This window comes from Lepus europaeus, chromosome 20, assembly GCF_033115175.1.
Source record: "Lepus europaeus isolate LE1 chromosome 20, mLepTim1.pri, whole genome shotgun sequence".
NCBI classification, from domain to species: domain Eukaryota; kingdom Metazoa; phylum Chordata; class Mammalia; order Lagomorpha; family Leporidae; genus Lepus; species Lepus europaeus.
This window is the reverse complement of record NC_084846.1, coordinates 2,028,046-2,046,591: the sequence shown is the minus strand read 5'-3', so window position 1 is coordinate 2,046,591 and position 18,546 is coordinate 2,028,046. Positions and strand designations below refer to the sequence as shown.

At 41.0% G+C, this 18,546-nt stretch overlaps 1 protein-coding gene across 1 annotated transcript; it reads left to right on the top strand.

The window, feature by feature from the left end:
* Positions 1–853: 853 nt before the first annotated feature.
* On the top strand, positions 854–9,971 carry LOC133749990 (vomeronasal type-2 receptor 116-like). Its single transcript, XM_062179359.1, is given in 5 exon segments — positions 854–1,135; positions 1,501–2,307; positions 4,270–4,497; positions 4,846–4,969; positions 9,037–9,971. Coding segments are annotated over 5 exon segments (2,265 nt in total). The 5' UTR covers positions 854–964.
* The last annotated feature ends 8,575 nt before the right edge of the window (positions 9,972–18,546 follow it).

Here is an 18,546-nt window from a genome sequence, read left to right as displayed (position 1 = left end):
AGAGAGTAAGTTTTCACTACTTAAAAGTAATCTCAGCTCAACACCTTTGCACAAATATAATAATTTTATAATATATTTTAATGATGAACATAGGAAATTTAATGTTTGGAATCTATAACACTCATGATGTGGCCCTGATTCTTTCCTTTTCTGGGAAAAATACATTTCAGAAGGGGGATTATTCTGCTTCTGCTCCTCTTTAAGATACATTTTTATAGCTAAATATAAATGTTTTCTAGATAGATAGATAGATAGATAGATAGATAGATAGATAGATTCAAGTCCACCCAGGGAGTGTTTCCGGCTTCTCTAAAATGCTCCTCCCTTCTCACTGTTTCCCTTCTTTCAGGCTCTGAATCTGATTTCACTTTCCTGGCTTGGGATGGTGGTTGATCGGTACATTTGATGGGGAAGAGATTTTTCTCAATAAACTCCAGAATTCCATCTACAATTCTCCATGCTTTGATGTCATCCAAATTTCTGATTATATAGCCTTCAGCTGAGTTATTCTCTTTTCCCATTGTATTCTGCAGCCTTATGATCATATGACTCTTATTTCAAGAAGCATTTAATGATGTGACATTATGGTGTAAAAGCAGATCTTATTTTTTAGAATCTTTTACGCTGGGTGATCAGGAGAAACATACTAGCAGCTTTGGTTCTGGTGAGGACAACTGTCCTGCAAATGTGATGCTCTTGACACTCTGTCCTAAGCAAATATACATATAAGGATTAGAACATTTGAATTTTTGACCATGACCAATCCATCTGTCAGAGTAATCACAGTAGAATTGATGATAATCTGGATTGCAGGCTTCTCCCTTAAAGATCCTTGTGCCTTTCATGCAGGTTTCAGTCCAAAAACTACCAATATGTTCTGGCCTTGGTTTTTGCTATTGAGGAGATCAACAAAAACCCCCATCTTTTACCCAATGTGACGTTGGGATTTGATCTCTATAATGTCATGCACAGTGACATGAAGGTGATGGAGAATCCCTTCATCTGGCTTGCGGGCCTGGAAAAGGACGTTCCTAATTACACATGTAGGAAACAGAGCAAGTCTGTAGCCGTAATATCAGGAACCAGCATTGCTGTCCAAATGGGGACACTGCTGGAACTCTACAAAATTCCACAGGTGAGTGTGTAAGGGAAAGAGAGGGAAAAAGCACATCACCTTAGGTGCCTTACTTAGTTCCAGAAGTTTAAGTAATAGAGACCTTATATATTTCACACAGTGTATATTCTAAGGAGAAGGTTGCAGGGATTTGGTGGAGTAGCCACATTTGTTCTAAAGTGATGTGGGTGAGGAATGTGAGAAATGTTTTCCTCAACCTGTGAGTCTAATGACTCATGAACTAGGAAGTTTATATGTAGTAGGAGATGAGAAAAATGAAATATTCTAAAATCTTCTGATACATCCATCATTTGCTTAATTTCTTCAGGAATAAGATTGTTTACTACAGCAATAACCTTACACAGATTTCTCACATTTTCCCATAGCTGACTCTTGGGGCTTTTGAACCACTTCTGAGTGACAGTGGTCAGTTTCCTTCTGTCTATCAGATGGCACCCAAAGACACTTCTTTGGCCCTTGGCATGATCTCCTTGATGCTTCATTTCAGGTGGACCTGGGTGGGTTTGGCCATCTCAGACCTCCCAAAAGGTATTCAGTTTATGTCCGATTTGAAAGTCGAGATGCAGAAGAATGGCATTTGTGTGGACTTTGTGGAATTGATCCCAGCCACTGAGGAGTCTCATATTTTACTCCAGAATAGGTTTCATATCCAGATCCTAAAATCATCAGCAAATGTGGTGATTCTTTTCTGTGACACTGATTCACTCATAGGTGTCAGCTTTCCAACATGGGAACGTGTAATGATATGGAAAGTCTGGGTCACCACCTCACAGTGGGATTTTGCCAGTTCTGAGGAACATTTCCTGCTCCACTCCTTCCATGGGACTCTCATTTTTTCTCACCACCGTAGTGAGATCTCTGGTTTCAGAAACTTTCTTCGGACAGCTAACCCTTCCAAATACCCAGAAGACATTTACCTCTCTACATTCTGGTTATTGGCTTTTGATTGCTCAGTTACTGGGCCATCCTGCAAAACCTTGCAGAACTGTCCACTGAATGCCTCCTTGGAATCATTGCCTCCACATCATTTTGATATGACCATGAGTGATGGGAGTTACAACATATAAAATGCTGTGTATGCTGTGGCCCACAGCGTACATGAGATGCTTCTACAAGAGTTAGAAATGCAGCCAGTGAACAATGGGGCAAGGGTGGCATTTTCTCCCTGGCAGGTAATTTGGTTTCCTTTACATGACATGTATTATTGGAATGATCCCCTTAAAAGCTTCTATGGGTTTTCAAACCAATAACTTGGGGTCCTTTCTTCAATCAAAAGATATAAATGAGCCTTTGCTTATAATTTGTGATTAGAAACAGGGTTCCATTTTCAAGTGGGAAGGTAACTTGGATAAGCATCAGTGCTGTATCTTAAAAATTACTCTCCCATCCTGTCAATTTAATTATGACTTGTGAATACCTAGACTGTGTCATTCCACTTTCAATCTCAGCAGTAAAAAAAAATATTACTTTTTAGTGTCAAATGTTACTGAGTATGTTCATCCACAATGTACATAAGACCTCTCATTAAATTGAAGGAATCTGTAGGACGCACAATTTAATCTTTAGACCTTATAAAAGAGATGGCTAACATTTTTCTGGAATAGCATAGCCAAATAATAACTTAAATAATAATCTCATAGCTAGATTCACTTCGCCATCAGCGAAGTATACAGTAAGTAGAAAAAACCTCCCTTTCAGACCAAAGGGAAAGAAAGTTTTAAAGTGAGAATATAATTTTCCTCATGAGCATTGTCTACCTTAGAAAAACTACTACAGAACATGCCTGTGACTATAGACTTGTAGTTCAGGCCACAGAAGATTAGAGATGGGACTTGGGAACTCCCTTGACTTGCATCCTCTGGTCTGCTTTAACACAAACCAGGAGGAAAAGAAAGCTAGGCATCAGAAGCAATGGGTGGCAGGCCTATTAATGGCTGATCTGTACAGTGATCTGCCCTCAAGGAGACCCAACAGGCCAGTCCACTGCAGTGGCTTTCAATGTGGTAAGCCTGGGCTTCAGCAGAAGTCAGCTTGTGAAGAGCCCTGGCAGCTCTGCCAAGAGTTGGATCACTGGAAATGGACCTGCCCTGGAGTCGAAGGATGCCCAGGTCAGAGCCACAGATCTTATCGGCTCTAAGCTGAAAAGCCCTTCACTCAGCCCAACTTCCAAAGTGACAACTGCAGCTGAGGGGACAGCCATGTAGGGTCAGCAACATTGCAGGCAGAAATGTAAATTTCTTGTTAGAGATGCCACCTGCCTTTACCTGACCAGCTCTCCTCCCAGGCCAGCCAAGTAATGAAAGTCAACAGAGTGCCTTCCTCTAGGAGGTTCACACCTCCTTTAGGATATACCCCATGTGACGAGATAGATAGGTCTGGGCCTCTTAACTTACAAGGCCTAAAGCCCAACAGATTATTATCAAGCCCCTTCTGTCAGGTTCTATTTGCCTCTCAATCAGAAAACTTAATTGTAGCTTAGACAGCACCTTTCTTAGCTCCTCTAATCATGACTCTGTCCTTTGTTCTAGACCCTGTCTAGCACACTTGGGCCTCATTCCTTTGTAATCATAAGCTCTACTCAACCTCCAATGGCTCTACTCCCAACCTGTGTGTACTGATGGTCCTCTTCCCCACTTAATGCTGTATAATTGTTCAAACCTGGTAAATGCCACTCTTAGGATCATTGGTTACTATCCTCACTCTGTCTTTTATGACAAAAAATAAATAAATAAATTATTACTTTTTAGTGTCAAATGTTACTGAGTATGTTCATCCACAATGTACATAAGACATCTCATTAAATTGCATACTTTTTATTCTGGTAACTGCGTTACAGATGGTTGTCCTAGGGACACTGAGAAAATAATTGAGTGTTGGTAGTGTGGACTCCACAGTTGGAAATGGTCTGAATTTCACAGTTAGATATTTTTGATTGCCCTTATTTTTGGATGAAAGTGAGTGAAATCACACTTATTTTGATGTAGTCTTCATCAGGTTTTTAGCTTTAATATGTTGGGTGGCTATAAAATGTTCCCTTTGTTTATTTGTGATTACAGACAAAAGGCTTTCTCTAACCTGGGTTTGATGTGTTATCACTTGGGCAGTCTTCATGTGAATATGATGCATTTTTTCAGTTGCACCCATTTCTCAAGAACCTCCAACTTACCAATCCTGCGGGTGACCTCGTGAATTTGAATCACATGAGGAATTTGGAAGCTGAATATGACATTCTCAACTTTCTGAATTTTCCGTATGGTGTTGGACATAAGGTTAAAGTAGGAAAGTTTTCCCCATATGTTCCACAGAGCCAACAGTTGTCTCTCTCTGAGAATTTGATAGAGTGGGCCACAGGAATTACAGAGGTAAGTTGTGTCTGATCATAGGATTCAGAGTACACATTGTTACGCCCCAATTCATATGGGGATTTGTGCAACTTGGCTTATTAAAACATACTTAGAGACATTAAACCACACCCCTCCCAATCTAAATACTTTGTTGTGTTTTTAGTGTCTGAGGATGGACAGTACACATACTTGTTACTCCACATGTGTTGAATCTATTTATTTTGGAAATAAACTTGCATGCCATTATTGTGTCAGAAATAGGTGTTTAGAGTTTAAGTGAATAGGTTGTGCAGGACTTGAAAACCCTCTACTTGGAACATAAGCAGTAGTCCCAACTCTGACCAACACTCATCTGATTTTTCTCAGACTCCACGTTCGGTATGCAGTGAGAGTTGTAGCCCTGGATTCAGGAAAACCCCTCTGGAGGGAAAGCCTACCTGTTGTTTTGATTGCACACCTTGTCCTGAGAATGAGATTTCCAATCAGACAGGTAAGTCAGTGCCAGCCTCATGAAGAAATTAACACCTGTTTCTTAGAATTTTCCTATTCTCCATGAAAAGAAAAAGATGTGGATTATGACTGATGAGAAGATTCTTTTCACCTTCTGGTGGAAGTTAAACCTTATATTCAGTAATAATCCTTAAAAGGATAAAACTTGCAACACTATACTTTACTACATGTAGTATTTGTAAAATCATTTAGGTAAATTCATCTCTGTGTTCCTTGTGCATGTTTAGATAAAATGCTTTCACCGAATTCAAGTATAGTATGCTTGGAGTGAGAAAGCACAACTCTCATCAAACTGTGTGTAAGATGAAAAACTGTATTAGAAATTATACAGTATATCATGCTGAGGATAATACTCATCAGATATCATAAACAAGACTACTCTTAGCCTTTGAGAAAAATCATTGCCTATCAAAACATAAATCTTCAGGAACATTCATATGCTTACACACATACACTCATGAGTAAAATTTATGTCAAAATAATACAGGCTGACATCCATGGTAAAAAGTATGCATAGCAAGGTAGGTCAATGACATCAAATTCAACGCAAGCCCTTGAAGATAGGATGTGGATATTATAAGGAAACTGAAGTAAATAAAAATTGGAAGAGCTTATAGTTGGTGCTCATAAAACAAGCAAAATTTATGAACCTCAGCAAGTTGGAACAGTACTAAAAACAAGATTACAGTGTCTGTGTGTTACAGAAATAGAGCTTAAGAGATCTCTGCACAGATATAAAAATACTAATATTAGAACTTTTTAATCATTTAATGGTGATAGATAGAAGAATATAGAAGAAATTCAGAAATTTCCAGATAGAAATATTATGAAATACAGTGAGAATTTTTGAAAAATCCAAATATCTTCATGATTATTAAAATAATTCTCAGTACTTTTATTGTGCTAGACACTTTCACATAGGAAAGGAACTCTTTTCTCAACTCCTGTAGAGAACAGGAAAAATGGAAAAATTCTGTTTTTCTACAGGAACATCTTAACTCATTTGGTCAAATACTGCCAGATATTTCAGTAAAATGAAATTGTAAGACACTGTTGTTGAAATAAATTCACACATTTGAAATTTGAAACAACGTAAATCCTACAGTATTTTTAAATAGGTTACATCATGCCCAATGCCTTGCATACAATGTAATTCAGTTTATAGTCCCTGAAAAAATAGTAATAAGAATAGCATAACTGAAGAAAAACATTTAATAGATCTAAGTGATCTAAGAATTATAAAAAAAGAACAAAACAACTCAAAAATGCCAAAAAGAGGCCGGCGCCGCGGCTCACTAGGCTAATCCTCCGCCTTGCGGCGCCGGCACACCGGGTTCTAGTCCCGATCGGTGCACCGATCCTGTCCCGGTTGCCCCTCTTCCAGGCCAGCTCTCTGCTGTGGCCAGGGAGTGCAGTGGAGGATGGCCCAAGTCCTTGGGCCCTGCACCCCATGGGAGACCAGGAGAAGCACATGGCTCCTGCCCTCGGATCAGTGCGGTGCGCCGGCCGCAGCGCGCTACCGCGGCGGCCATTGAGGGTGAACCAACGGCAAAAAGGAAGACCTTTCTCTCTGTCTCTCTCTCTCACTGTCCACTCTGCCTGTCAAAAATAAAAAAAAAAATGCCAAAAAGAAGAATCAGTTTTCAATCCTAAAGTGTGTTTCAGAATGCTAAAATCATGGAAGTTATGGCTGAAGATTGGATACAAAGTTGAAGAAAGAATGCAACTTCTGCAGGAAATTACCCAGGATGGTCTGCTTTGTGCATATAATAGAAATGAAAGCTATGCAACTTATTATAAAGGAAGATACAAAAGTGGCACCATTTTCAACTGATCTTGGGATGGTGTAATACAATCAAAAATCAGTAATTGAGTTAAGTAGTGCTGGAATACTAGATTAAATACAAAAAAAAACAGTTATTTTTGCTTCCAAATTCTGCAAAACAAAGCTCTGAAAGATGAGCGCATGTAATGTCTCAAAAGTATGAACTATCCAAAGATAAGACCACCTAAATTTTGGAAGATATCTTCAAGTTGCGATATCTGACATTGATGGAACAATGTATAGAAAAAGAAGGGGATACTGACAGAGATAGATAGAAAATTCATGTTCAAGGAAAAAAGGCAGCAAAGTGGAAATATGCCAGTAGGGTTCAAGGTGATCTCCAGACTGACTTTGATTACAGGCAGCATCCCAGTGTGTTCCTTGATGGAAATCTGGTCAAGGATGGCATCTTATCCAGAAGGTATCAAGTGTACAGCTCTTCTGTGTTTCTCTAGAGCTTGATCATCTGCTTTCTAATGCTGATCTCTCAATCAGTGCTTGCCCATAGAATGACTATCCAGATCGTACCTTAGAGAGATGTGGTTTAGTGAGATCATTGGGTGCTTTCTGTGCACCCAAAATTCACAAAGTAAATATCCCAGTGCACGATATTAAGAGTGGCAACCTGGGGCCAGTACTGTGGCTAGGAGTTGAAGCCTCTGGCTGGAATGCCAGCATCCCAGTTGGGCTGCAGTTCCAGTCTCAGCTGCTTCACTTCCATTGCAGCTCCCTGCTGATGCTTGAGAAAGCAGCAGAAGACAGCCCAAGTTTCTGAGCCTACACCCATGTAGGAGACCAGGAAGAAGCTCCCATTTATTGCCTTAAGACAGCCTAGTTCCAGCTATTGCCATCATTTGGGGTGTGAATCACTGGTGGAAGATTTCTTCCTTTCTCTTTTCCCTCTTTCTCTTTCCCCTTCTCTTTCTCCCTGTCCTCCTGTCCTTCTCTCTCTCCCTCTCACTCTCCCTCTCCCTCCCTAGTACTTCTCCTCCTCCTTTTGAAACTCTGCCTTTCCATTAAATTATAAATAAATAATTAAATGAACACTCATTAGAAATAAAACTGGGATCCTCTGGTCATTGAGAGGGCCATGAGAATCCAGAGGGAATAACACCATTAAAACAAGGGCTTACTGCAGGCATGGAAAGCCAAGACTCTGGCAAAAAAATAGCCTACATGGAGGATCTCCATGAGACCTCAGTGGAAAGAAATGGTCATCAAACAGTATATTCTTATCAGAAAGGAGGATAGAATATCCAACTGCTTATGGCAGTGTCCAAATACTGATGGAGTCTATGGTTACAGCAGGCTTCCATAGCCTTGGCAGCCCATGGCAAGAGCCTCGGATGATCACTGATGTCATACAAATGAGTGTTAATTGTTAAAGGAATAACAGAATTCACCGTGCACTTACTCCCCATGTAGGAACTCCATCCATAATGAGTTGTACTATGAGAATTGACTGCAACCTTTTTCCCAAACTGTATTCTGTATGTAGTTTGTCTGCATGGATACAAACTGTTCAAATCTATGCTTAATATGGAGTTGGTCCTCTATATTTAAAATCAAACTAAAAAATGAACCATAATAAAGAAGGAGATGGGAGAGGGGGAGGGAGGTGGGATGAGAGTTAAGATGGGAAGGTGGGTTTAGGAGAAAGAACCACTATATTCCCAAAATTCTATCTATGAAAAAATGCATTTGTTAAATAAAAACTTAAAAAAGTTGAATGTATGAAAGAATGTGTTCATTAAGAAAACTTAAGAAAACAAGGACTGCTGCTTGCTCCTGTTCAAAGTGAGGATGCAGCAAGCATGTGCCATGTATAAAGGTCAGAGTAGTCTTTACCACACATAGAAACCCCTGGCATCTTGACCATCGCTTCCCAATCTGAAGGAACCATGAAGAATGAATTTGTGGTGTTAAAATGAAACAGGCAAAAAAGGTAGGTTTTTAAAGTACCATGAGTAGGTTCAGAGAGTAGCCCTTAGGACGTTGTTAGGACAAAAAGAGCATGTACTCATGAGCATGTAAGGTACTTTGGGAGATGAAGTAATAACTTGCTAACATGAGGACGATGGGCATGAATAATGGCCAATAATTTGTAGATGTCATATTATAGGCTATTTCAACATCAAATAAGGACTACTGGCCTAAACTAGCTAAGTTGGGTCCTTGTGAATCAGGAACTTGGGATGATGTTATCGTATGTTTCTCACTAGATATGGACCAGTGTGTGAAGTGTCCAGATCTTCAGTATGCCAACACAGAGCGAGACCAGTGCTTCTACAAAAAAGTGACCTTTCTGTCTTATGAAGATCCCCTGGGGATGACCCTGGTCTGCACAGCTCTGTGCTTCTCTGTCCTCACTGCTGTTGTTCTTGGGGTCTTTGTGAAGCACCGAGACACTCCCATAGTCAAGGCCAACAATCGTTGTCTCAGCTACATCCTGCTGATCACCCTCATCTTCTGCTTCCTCTGCTCCTTACTGTTTATTGGTCATCCCAACACAACCACCTGTGTCCTCCAGCAGACCACGTTTGGAGTGGCATTCACTGTGGCTGTTTCCACTGTCCTGGCCAAAACTATCACTGTGGTTCTGGCCTTCAAGGTCACTGCCCCAGGGAGAAGGATGAGACACTGGCTGATATCAGGGGCACCTAACTCCATTATTCCCATCTGCTCCCTGATCCAACTGGCTCTCTGTGCCATCTGGCTTGGAACTTCTCCTCCCTTTGTTGACACAGATGCACACTCTGAGCATGGCCACACCATCCTGGTGTGCAACAAGGGCTCAGTCACTGCCTTCTACTGTGTCCTGGGATACCTGGGTTCCTTGGCCCTGGTGAGCTTTACTGTGGCTTTCCTAGCCAGGAATCTGCCTGACACGTTCAATGAAGCCAAGTTCCTGACCTTCAGCATGCTGGTGTTCTGCAGTGTCTGGGTGACCTTCCTGCCTGTCTACCACAGCACCAAGGGGAAGGTCATGGTGGCTGTGGAGGTCTTCTCCATCTTGGCCTCCAGTGCAGGGCTCCTGGGCTGCATCTTTGTTCCCAAGTGCTACATTATTCTCTTAAGACCTGAGCAGAATGCTTTGAAAGGATTAAGGGATAGAATAATTTCCAAGGAATCACATGTTCTCAAGAGTAGCTCTTAGCCAGCGCAGTGGCTCAATAGGCTAATCCTCCACCTTGTGGCACCGGCACACCAGGTTCTAGTCCCGGTTGGGGAGCTGGATTCTGTCCCGGTTGCCCCTATTCCAGGCCAGTCGCTGCTGTGTCCCGGGAGTGCAGTGGAGGATGGCCCAAGTGCTTGGGCCCTGAACCCCATGGGAGACCAGGAGCAGCACCTGGCTCCTGCCTTCAGATCAGCGTGGTGTGCTGGCCACAGCGTGCCAGCCACAGTGGTCATTGGAGGGTGAACCAATGGCAAAAGGAAGACCTTTCTCTCTGTCTCTCTCTCTCACTGTCCACTCTGCCTGTCAAAAATTTAAAAATAAACAAATAAATAAATCAATAAAAGAGTAGCAGCTCTTAGGCTCTCTCAGTTTTCAATGGTTAGAAATTAAAATTTATAAAACCGATTTTGCATTCTAATGTTATAAAATAATTTGCAGCATGTGACCTCCTTATGAACAATTTATACTTTTCTTAAAAATATTTTTGTTCTGAAGAACCAATCCACAAAAAATGAAGAGAGAGTGGGAGAAACCTGCCATCTTGTGGTGGAATCTGAAGATATCTATAGTGGGCCAGTGCTGGTTCATGCCAAAGCAAGGAGATTAATTCAGGTGTCCATGTGAGTGTCAGGGACGGAAAGGCTTAGGCCATCTTCCAAAGCATTTTCTAGATCTTAACAAGGAGCTGAGTTCCAAGTGGAGCAGACAGGCCATGAACTGGCACCAACATGGGATGTTAAGGTTACAGGTGGTGGTTATATCCACTACACCCCCTGGTGGACCCAAGCCTCCTCCTTCGAAATAATAATGTGTACTAATTTCTTAGCCTGGGTTTTTTTTAGTATTATTATTATTATTTTTGACAGGCAGAGTGGACAGTGAGAGAGAGAGACAGAGAAAGGTCTTCCTTTTGCCGTTGGTTCACCCTCCAATGGCCGCCGTGGTTTGCACACTGAGGCCAGCGCACCGCACTGATCCGAGGGCAGGAGCCAGGGGCTTATCCTGGTCTCCCATGGGGTGCAGGACCCAAGGACTTGGACCATCCTCCACTGCACTCCCTGGCCACAGCAGAGAGCTGGCCTGGAAGAGGGGCAACCGGGACAGAATCTGGTACCCTGACTGGGACTAGAACCCGGTGTGCTGGCGCCGCAAGGCGGAGGATTAGCCTAGTGAGCCGCGGCGCCGGCCTAGCCTGGGTTTTATGTTCATGAATACAAACCCATCTCCTTTCTTTTCAATCCTGTATTTTCATTGCCAACTCATTGATCTTCCTATATTCATATTTTGATAAAATGAGTTACACGTTTGTTTGCTATTTTTAATCATTCATTGGACTCTATACTAAAATCAACTTAGTAATACAGTTCGAATATTTCAGTGCAATCATTAGACATGTTAAATCATTATAATGTGTATAATTCATTGTCCAGAAACTCCTTAATTATATATCATTTCATATGAATTTAAAATGATGTGATATACACCAAGTTTTCATTATATGTAGAAGTGATTCTGCAAACTTTTCCAACTGTTCATTTTGTTTATTATAAATGTTGCTTTGATTTTCTTTTGCCAATACCAGTCATAAGAAATTGATATTTTATGTAATCCCAATTGTTAATTTTGGCTTTGAATGCCTGTGACTCTGGGCTCTTTTCCAAGAATTCTTTGCCTGCGCCTATATATTGCAGGGTTTCTCCAATGTTCTCTAATAATTTGATGGTGTCGGGTCATAGATTTAGGTCTTTAATACATGTTGAGTGGATTTTTGTGTAAGGTGTAAGGTAGGGGTCTTGCTTCATGCTTCTGCATGTGGAAATCCAGTTTTCCCAGCACCATTTGTTGAATAGACTATCCTTGCTCCAGTGTCGGCGGCCTCCTGACAAACTAAGAGAGGCACAGTACTCTGTCCGTTCACCAACGTTTAATGCCTTGAAGCTCTCAAGCCAAGGTAGGGAGCTTGGCTACAGGGACCAGCGGCCACCTCCTCAAGAGGCTCTTCAACCACCGGCCCTGAACACAGCAAAAAACGAGTATATATACCCACAGCCCCACAAGCTCTAAGATAGTTACACAGAATCAGTATGGCCTAACAAACAGAAGGCTACATAGAATTCAAACAACCGATAACCTCAGTAACATCCTGTTATGCAGTTAGAGGTCTAAATCACCTGCATGTGCCTCTAAACGACAACTACAGGAAACAAGGTCAGGCAAAGGGCAGCCTCAGTTTGCTGCAGCTCATGTCGGGCCTGAGCTCTAGCCCCGACACTCCAGGAATTGGTTTTAGATCCTTGATCAAATATAAGTTAGCTATAGATGTTTGGATTGATTTCTGGTGTTCCTATTCACTTCCATTGGTCTATCCATCTGTTTCTGTACCAGTACCATGCTGTTTTGTTGATAACTGCACTGTAGTATGTCTTGAAATCTGGTATTGTGATGCCTATGGCTGTGTTTTGTTGTACAAGATTGCTTTATCTATTCAAGATATTCTGTGCCTCCCTATGAATTTCAGCATCATTTTTTCCAGATCTTAGAAGAATGCCTTTGGTATCTTGATTGGTATGGCATTGAATCTATAAATTGCTTTGGGGAGAATGGACATTTTGATGATATTGATTTTTCCAATCCATGAGCATGGAAGATTTCTCCATTTTTTGGTGTCCTCTTCTATTTCTTTCTTTAAGATTTTATAATTCTCATTGTAGAGATCTTTAACGTCCTTGGTTAAGTTTATTCCAAGGTATTTGATTGTTTTTGTAGCGATTGTGAATGGGATTGATCTTAGAAGTTCTTCCTCAGCCGTGGCATTGCCTGTGTATACAAAGGCTGTTGATTTTTGTGCATTGATTTTATATCCTGCTACTTTGCCAAACTCTTCTATGAGTTCCAATAGTCTCTTAGTAGAGTTCTTTGGGTCCCCTAAAGAATCATATCATCTGCTAAGAGGGATAGTTTGAGTTCTTCCTCCCCAATTTTTATCCCTTTAATTTCTTTGTCTTGCCTGATGGCTCTGGCTAAAACTTCCAGAACTATGTTGAATAGCAGTGGTGAGAGTGGGCATCCCTGTCTGGTACCAGATCTCAGTGGAAATGCTTCCAACATTTTCCAATTCAGTAGGAAACGGGCCATGAGTTTTTCATAAATTGTTTTCATTGTATTGAGGAATATTCCTTCCATACTCAGTTTGCTTAGAGTTTTCATCATGAAAGGGTGTTGTATTTTATCAAATACTTTATCTGCATCTATTGAGAGAATCATGTGTTTTTTTGCAGTTTGCTACTATGATGTATCATGTTAATTTATCTGCAAACATTGAACCATCCCTGCATACCGGGGATAAACCCCACTTGGTCTGGGTGGATGATCTTTCTGATGTGTTATTGCATTCTATTGGCCAGAATTTTATTGGGGATTTTTGCATCTATGTTCATCAGAGATATTGCTCTGTAACTCTCTTTCTCTGCTGCATCTTTTTCAAGTTTAGGAATTAAGGTGATGCTGGCTTCATAGAAAGAATTTGGGAGATTTGGGAGGATTCCTCTTTTTTGATTGCTCTGAATAGTTTGAGAAGAATTGGAGTAGTTCTTCTTTAAATGTCTGGTAGAATTTAGCAGTGAATCCATCTGGTCCTAGGTTTTTCTTTGTTGGGAGGGCCTTTATTACTGTTTCAATTTCTGTCTCAGTTATGGGTCTGTTTAGGTTTTCTATGTCTTCATGGTTCAATTTAGGTAGGTTGTATGTGTCCAGGAATCTATCCCTTTCTGATAGATTTGCCTGTTTGTTGACTACAACTCTTTGTAGTAACTACTGATGACTCTTTATTCCTGTGGTGTCTGTTGTTACGCTTCCTTTTTCATCTCTGATTTTATTGATTTGGGTCTTTTCTCTTCTTTTTTTAGTTAGTTGGTCCAATCGTGTGTCAATTTTGTTTTTATTCAAAAAACCATTCGTTCGTTTTGCTGATCTTTTGTATTTTTTTTATTCAATTCTGTCAATTTCTTTCTAATTTTAATTATTTATCTTCTCCTACTAGTTTTGGGTCTGGTTTCTCCAGTTTTTCTAGATCCTTGAGAGGCATTGGCATCTCATTTATTTGGTCCCTTTTCAATTTCTTGATGTAGGCACCTATTGCTATAAACTTTCCTCTTAACACTGCTTTTGCTGTATCCCATAATTTTTATACGTTGTGTTGTTATCCTCATTAACTTCCAGAAAGTTGTTGATTTCTGTTTTGTTTCTTCTATGACTCACTGTTCATTTTGGAGCATGTTGTTCAGTCTCCACGTGTTTGCATATGCTCTTGGGATTCCTGAGTTGCTATTTTCCAGCTTCATTCCACCGGGGTCTGAAAAGATGCATGGTTAGATTTCAATTCTTTTTAATTTTCCGAGACTTGCTTTATGGCCTAGTATGTGGTCAATCCTAGAGTAGGTTCCATGTACAGCTGAGAAGAATGTGTATTCTTTAAGTGTAGGATGAAAAGTTATGTAGATTTATGTTGGATTCAGTTGGTCTATAGTGTCTATTAAATCTGCTGTTTCCTTGTTGATCTTCTATCCGGTTGATCTGTCTATTTCTGAGAGTGGAGTATTGAAGTCCCCCAATACTACTGTATTGGTGTGTAAGTCTTCTTTTTAAGTTCCTTAACATATCTTTTAAATAACCTAGTGTTCTGTGATTAGGTACATGTACTTTTATAATAGTTACATCTTCCAATTAGTGTTGAATTGAACACTTACGCGTTATATAGTGCCCCTCTTTGTCTCTCTTAACAGGTTTTGTGTTAAAGTTTATTTTGTCTGATATGAAGATGGCTACGCCAGTTCTTTTTTTGGTTTCTGTTGGCATGGAATAACTTTTTCCAACTTTTCACTTTTAGTCTGCATGCTCTTTTGGAAAAGATGTGTTGTTTGTAAGCAGACAATAGATGGGCTTTGTTTTTTAATCCATCCATCCAGTCTATGTCTTTTAATTAGAGAGTTGAGGCCATTTACATTCAATGTGACTATAGATAAGTAGTCACTTTGCCCTGTCATTTTTCCAAAGATATTTCTAACGAATGCTTCGAGCTTCCTGTGATCTTTTACTGAGAGATTTTCTTCCTTTACCTTTTTGTATCGCTGGCCATGTTTCTGTGTTTCTGTGTGTAGCAAATCTTTAAGCATCTTTTGCAGGGCTGGACGAATGGTGACAAATTCTTTCAATTTTTTTTCTTGCTATGAAAGGTCTTTATTTCACCTTCATTCACAAATGAGAGCTTTGCAGGATATAATATTGTGGATTGGCATTTTTTTTCTCTTAGTACTTGGGCTATATTTCGGCATTCCCTCCTAGCCTGTAGGGTTTCTGCTGAGAAGTCTGCTGTTAGTCTAATTGGAGATCTTCTGAGAGTAATCTCATGTTTCTCTCTTGCCCATTTTAGAAACTTTTCTTTATGTTTCACTGTGGTGAGCTTGATTACAATGTGTCATAGTGAAGCTCTCTTTTGGTCTGTTTATTGGGACGTCTATGTGCTTCCTGTACTTGGATTTCTCTTTCCTTCTGCAAATCTGGGGAATTTTCTGCTAGTATCTCACCTAGAAGGCCTTCTAATCCTTTCTCTCTCCACACCTTCAGGAACTCCCTGAACCCAAATGTTGGGTTTTTAATAGTATCCTATATCAATATTTTTTAGATTTCTAATTTCCTCTTCTTTTCTTTGGTTTGACTGTATACTTTCCTGTGCTCTGTCTTCTAAGTCCGATATGCTCTCTTCTGACTCACTGATTCTATTTTTAAGGCTCTCAAATGTGTTTGTTTGTTCTATTGAATTCTTCATTTCATTTGATTTCTCTTCAGTATCTCAATTTCATGTTCTACTGAATTCCTTGTTTCATTTTGATTCCTCCTTAATATTTCATTTTCATAAGAGAGATTCTCTGTCATGTCCTGCATGGGTTTCTGTAGTTCATGCATTTTCTTATAATTTCTAAATGCTCTTATCATAAATGTTTCAATTCCATACTTTGCAATCTTCTCTTTCATCCTCTTCATAATCATGTACTGGAGTGTCATGTTCATTTGGGCGCGTCCTCATGTTTTCCTTGTTTCTTTTGGTATTGTGGAGATATTCTTTGCATTTTTCTTCTTTTTTTGTTTTTTTCACTCTGGTGGCTTTTCTCGCTATACTATGACTCTAGATTAAGTGAACTGTCTTCTTTTGTGAATCTCTAGAGGCTTATGGCCTCATCAAGACATTTCATTTGACCTATCTCAGAATGTTGGAATGAAACTGCATCTCCTCATAGAAGAAAAGAGAGGGTATTTGTTATACTTCCTGTCCTCCATTCTCCAATTATCAGTTTGAAAAAATACTGTCTCCCTGCCCAGGCACTGAAATGAACATCCTTGTCATTACTTCAGTTCTTCTACATGCGCTGATCAACTTTTCTACCTGGCACTTGATTTGGGGTCCATATTTAGCTTCCTTGAGCTAAATACACACAGATATTGAGTAAGGAGATGGAGTTCCCGCTTTCAGCTTCTTGTGTGGCTTTGAATGAGTCAGAAACTCCAGGTTAGGTTTTGCAGGGAAGCAAATATCCTCGGAACATGGTAACAAAGAACAGCCAGCATTCCTTAAGTTCCATGTGTCAGATGAGGGGTCCTCAGGTCACAGTCGCACTTCTGTCTGTTTAGCTGGGCCAGCTTGTCTTCCAGGAGGTTTGCTCGGGCCTGTTCATGGTGTACCCAGTGGGAAGACAGAGCAAGCCCCAGTGGACAGAATTTCCAGACGTCTGTCTGTGTAGTGTTTGTTACTGCCCCTTTGTACAAAGTAAGTCACATGGCCAAGCTGAGTCAGTGTGGGAGAGGACCACCCAAGGGCGTGAACTGGCTGGGGAGCATTGAGCATTTCTGCTGCAGATTTTACCCACAGGACCCTGGTGAGCATCCACCGAAGTAATCCCTGTCCCCCATGCTCCTTCCAGATGGCTTTCCCCACACTCTCCAGCCCTGCAAGCTCCCCAGTGCTTGGGGAAATGGATGCCACTGCTAACTGGCAGGAGTGGCAGCTGGAGTGGTGCCTCCTGGTTTCAGGACTTTTAACAGGAACCTCTTGGGAAATGAAGGGTTTTCTAAGAGGAGTCTCAAGGCATGCTTCAGTGTCAGGGTGAGCAGGTGGGGGTGTGGCCTTTTTTCCCAGAGGGACCTCTTGGGGCTCCTCAAAGCACCTTCCAAGTGGCCACACTGCAGTTTAGCAGAATCCCTGGGTTCCCAGCCTGGAGGGTGGGGTGCCTGCCACTGAATTCCTGGATCTGCCTCCTGGGCCTTGAGTCTCAGTACAGCTGAGAGCACTCACAGTAGAGTGTCTACCCCTCTCAGAAGGCACTTGCATTAGTCCATTTTCTGTTGCTATAACAAAATACCTGGGCACTTTTGTCAGGAAAGGAAAGAGGGAGATTTAGCTCACGGTTTTGGAGGCTGAAAGTGCAAGACTGGGAGGCCCTGAGGTTTCTGCCTCTGGTGAGGGCCCCTTGGCTGCACCACAGCCTAGTGGATGACAACATGGTGGGAATATGTGTGAGAAGGATCATAAGACCAGACAGGAAGCCAGAGACTGGGCCAGGAAGGAGCAACCTTGGTCTCTGTAGCAACTCATTCTTGCAGGAACCAACTGAGTCCTTCAGAGGAGTGTTTGTTTCCTCTGTGAGTGATGCCATCATTGATATGACTACAGCCTCTTAAAGGCCCCAGCACCATACTGGGGACCCAAGTCCCAACACATGAGCTCTTGTGGGGGATAAACAATGTCCAAACCAAGGGGCATGGATTATGGAAAACAAAAATCTATGTACAGATTTTTTAAAAATTTGCATCAAAATAAACAATTTTAAATTCCATTTTCTCCTGAACCTACTGAGTTACCTTCATGTACTAGGTACAATAAAGTATAATCAACTGTGAAAGTGTGATAAGACAAAAGAAGTGTGGGAACCTATATTCTAATGACCTACCTTGATCTCAGTGGCTTCAACAGGTTCAGGTATAGGAGTTTAAGGCTGCTTCCATTTGGCCTCTGTCTGTAAAGGGGGTTGACATTGGTCACTCCACAATATGCCATTTTGGCATATAGCTTACTTTGAGTTAAAGATGCTTTGAAAAATAGCAGGTGCTGGCCCTTTTCTTTCTGAGATCAGCAAATGGAACCCCCTGGCAAGGGTCCTCATGGTGCCTTGCTAACATCAGAGATGGGGCATGAAGGCCAAGGGAACTTGATACACTTTTTTTCAAAGATTCGTTTACTTACTTGAAAGAGTTACACAGAGAGAGTAGGAGAGGCAAAGAGAGAGAGAGAGAGAAAGAGACAGAGAGAGGTCTTCCTGCTGCTTGCCTGTGTACTTAAAATTCATGCCTTTTGTTGTATATAAGTTATACTTCGGTTAAAAGAGTTACATATGAAAGAAATAAAACTATGCCAGGCAAACGGTAAGTACTCCATAAATGTTTGTTTGCCACCAGCATCGGCATTATCATCATCACCATCATTGGTATTATTGTCACCATTACC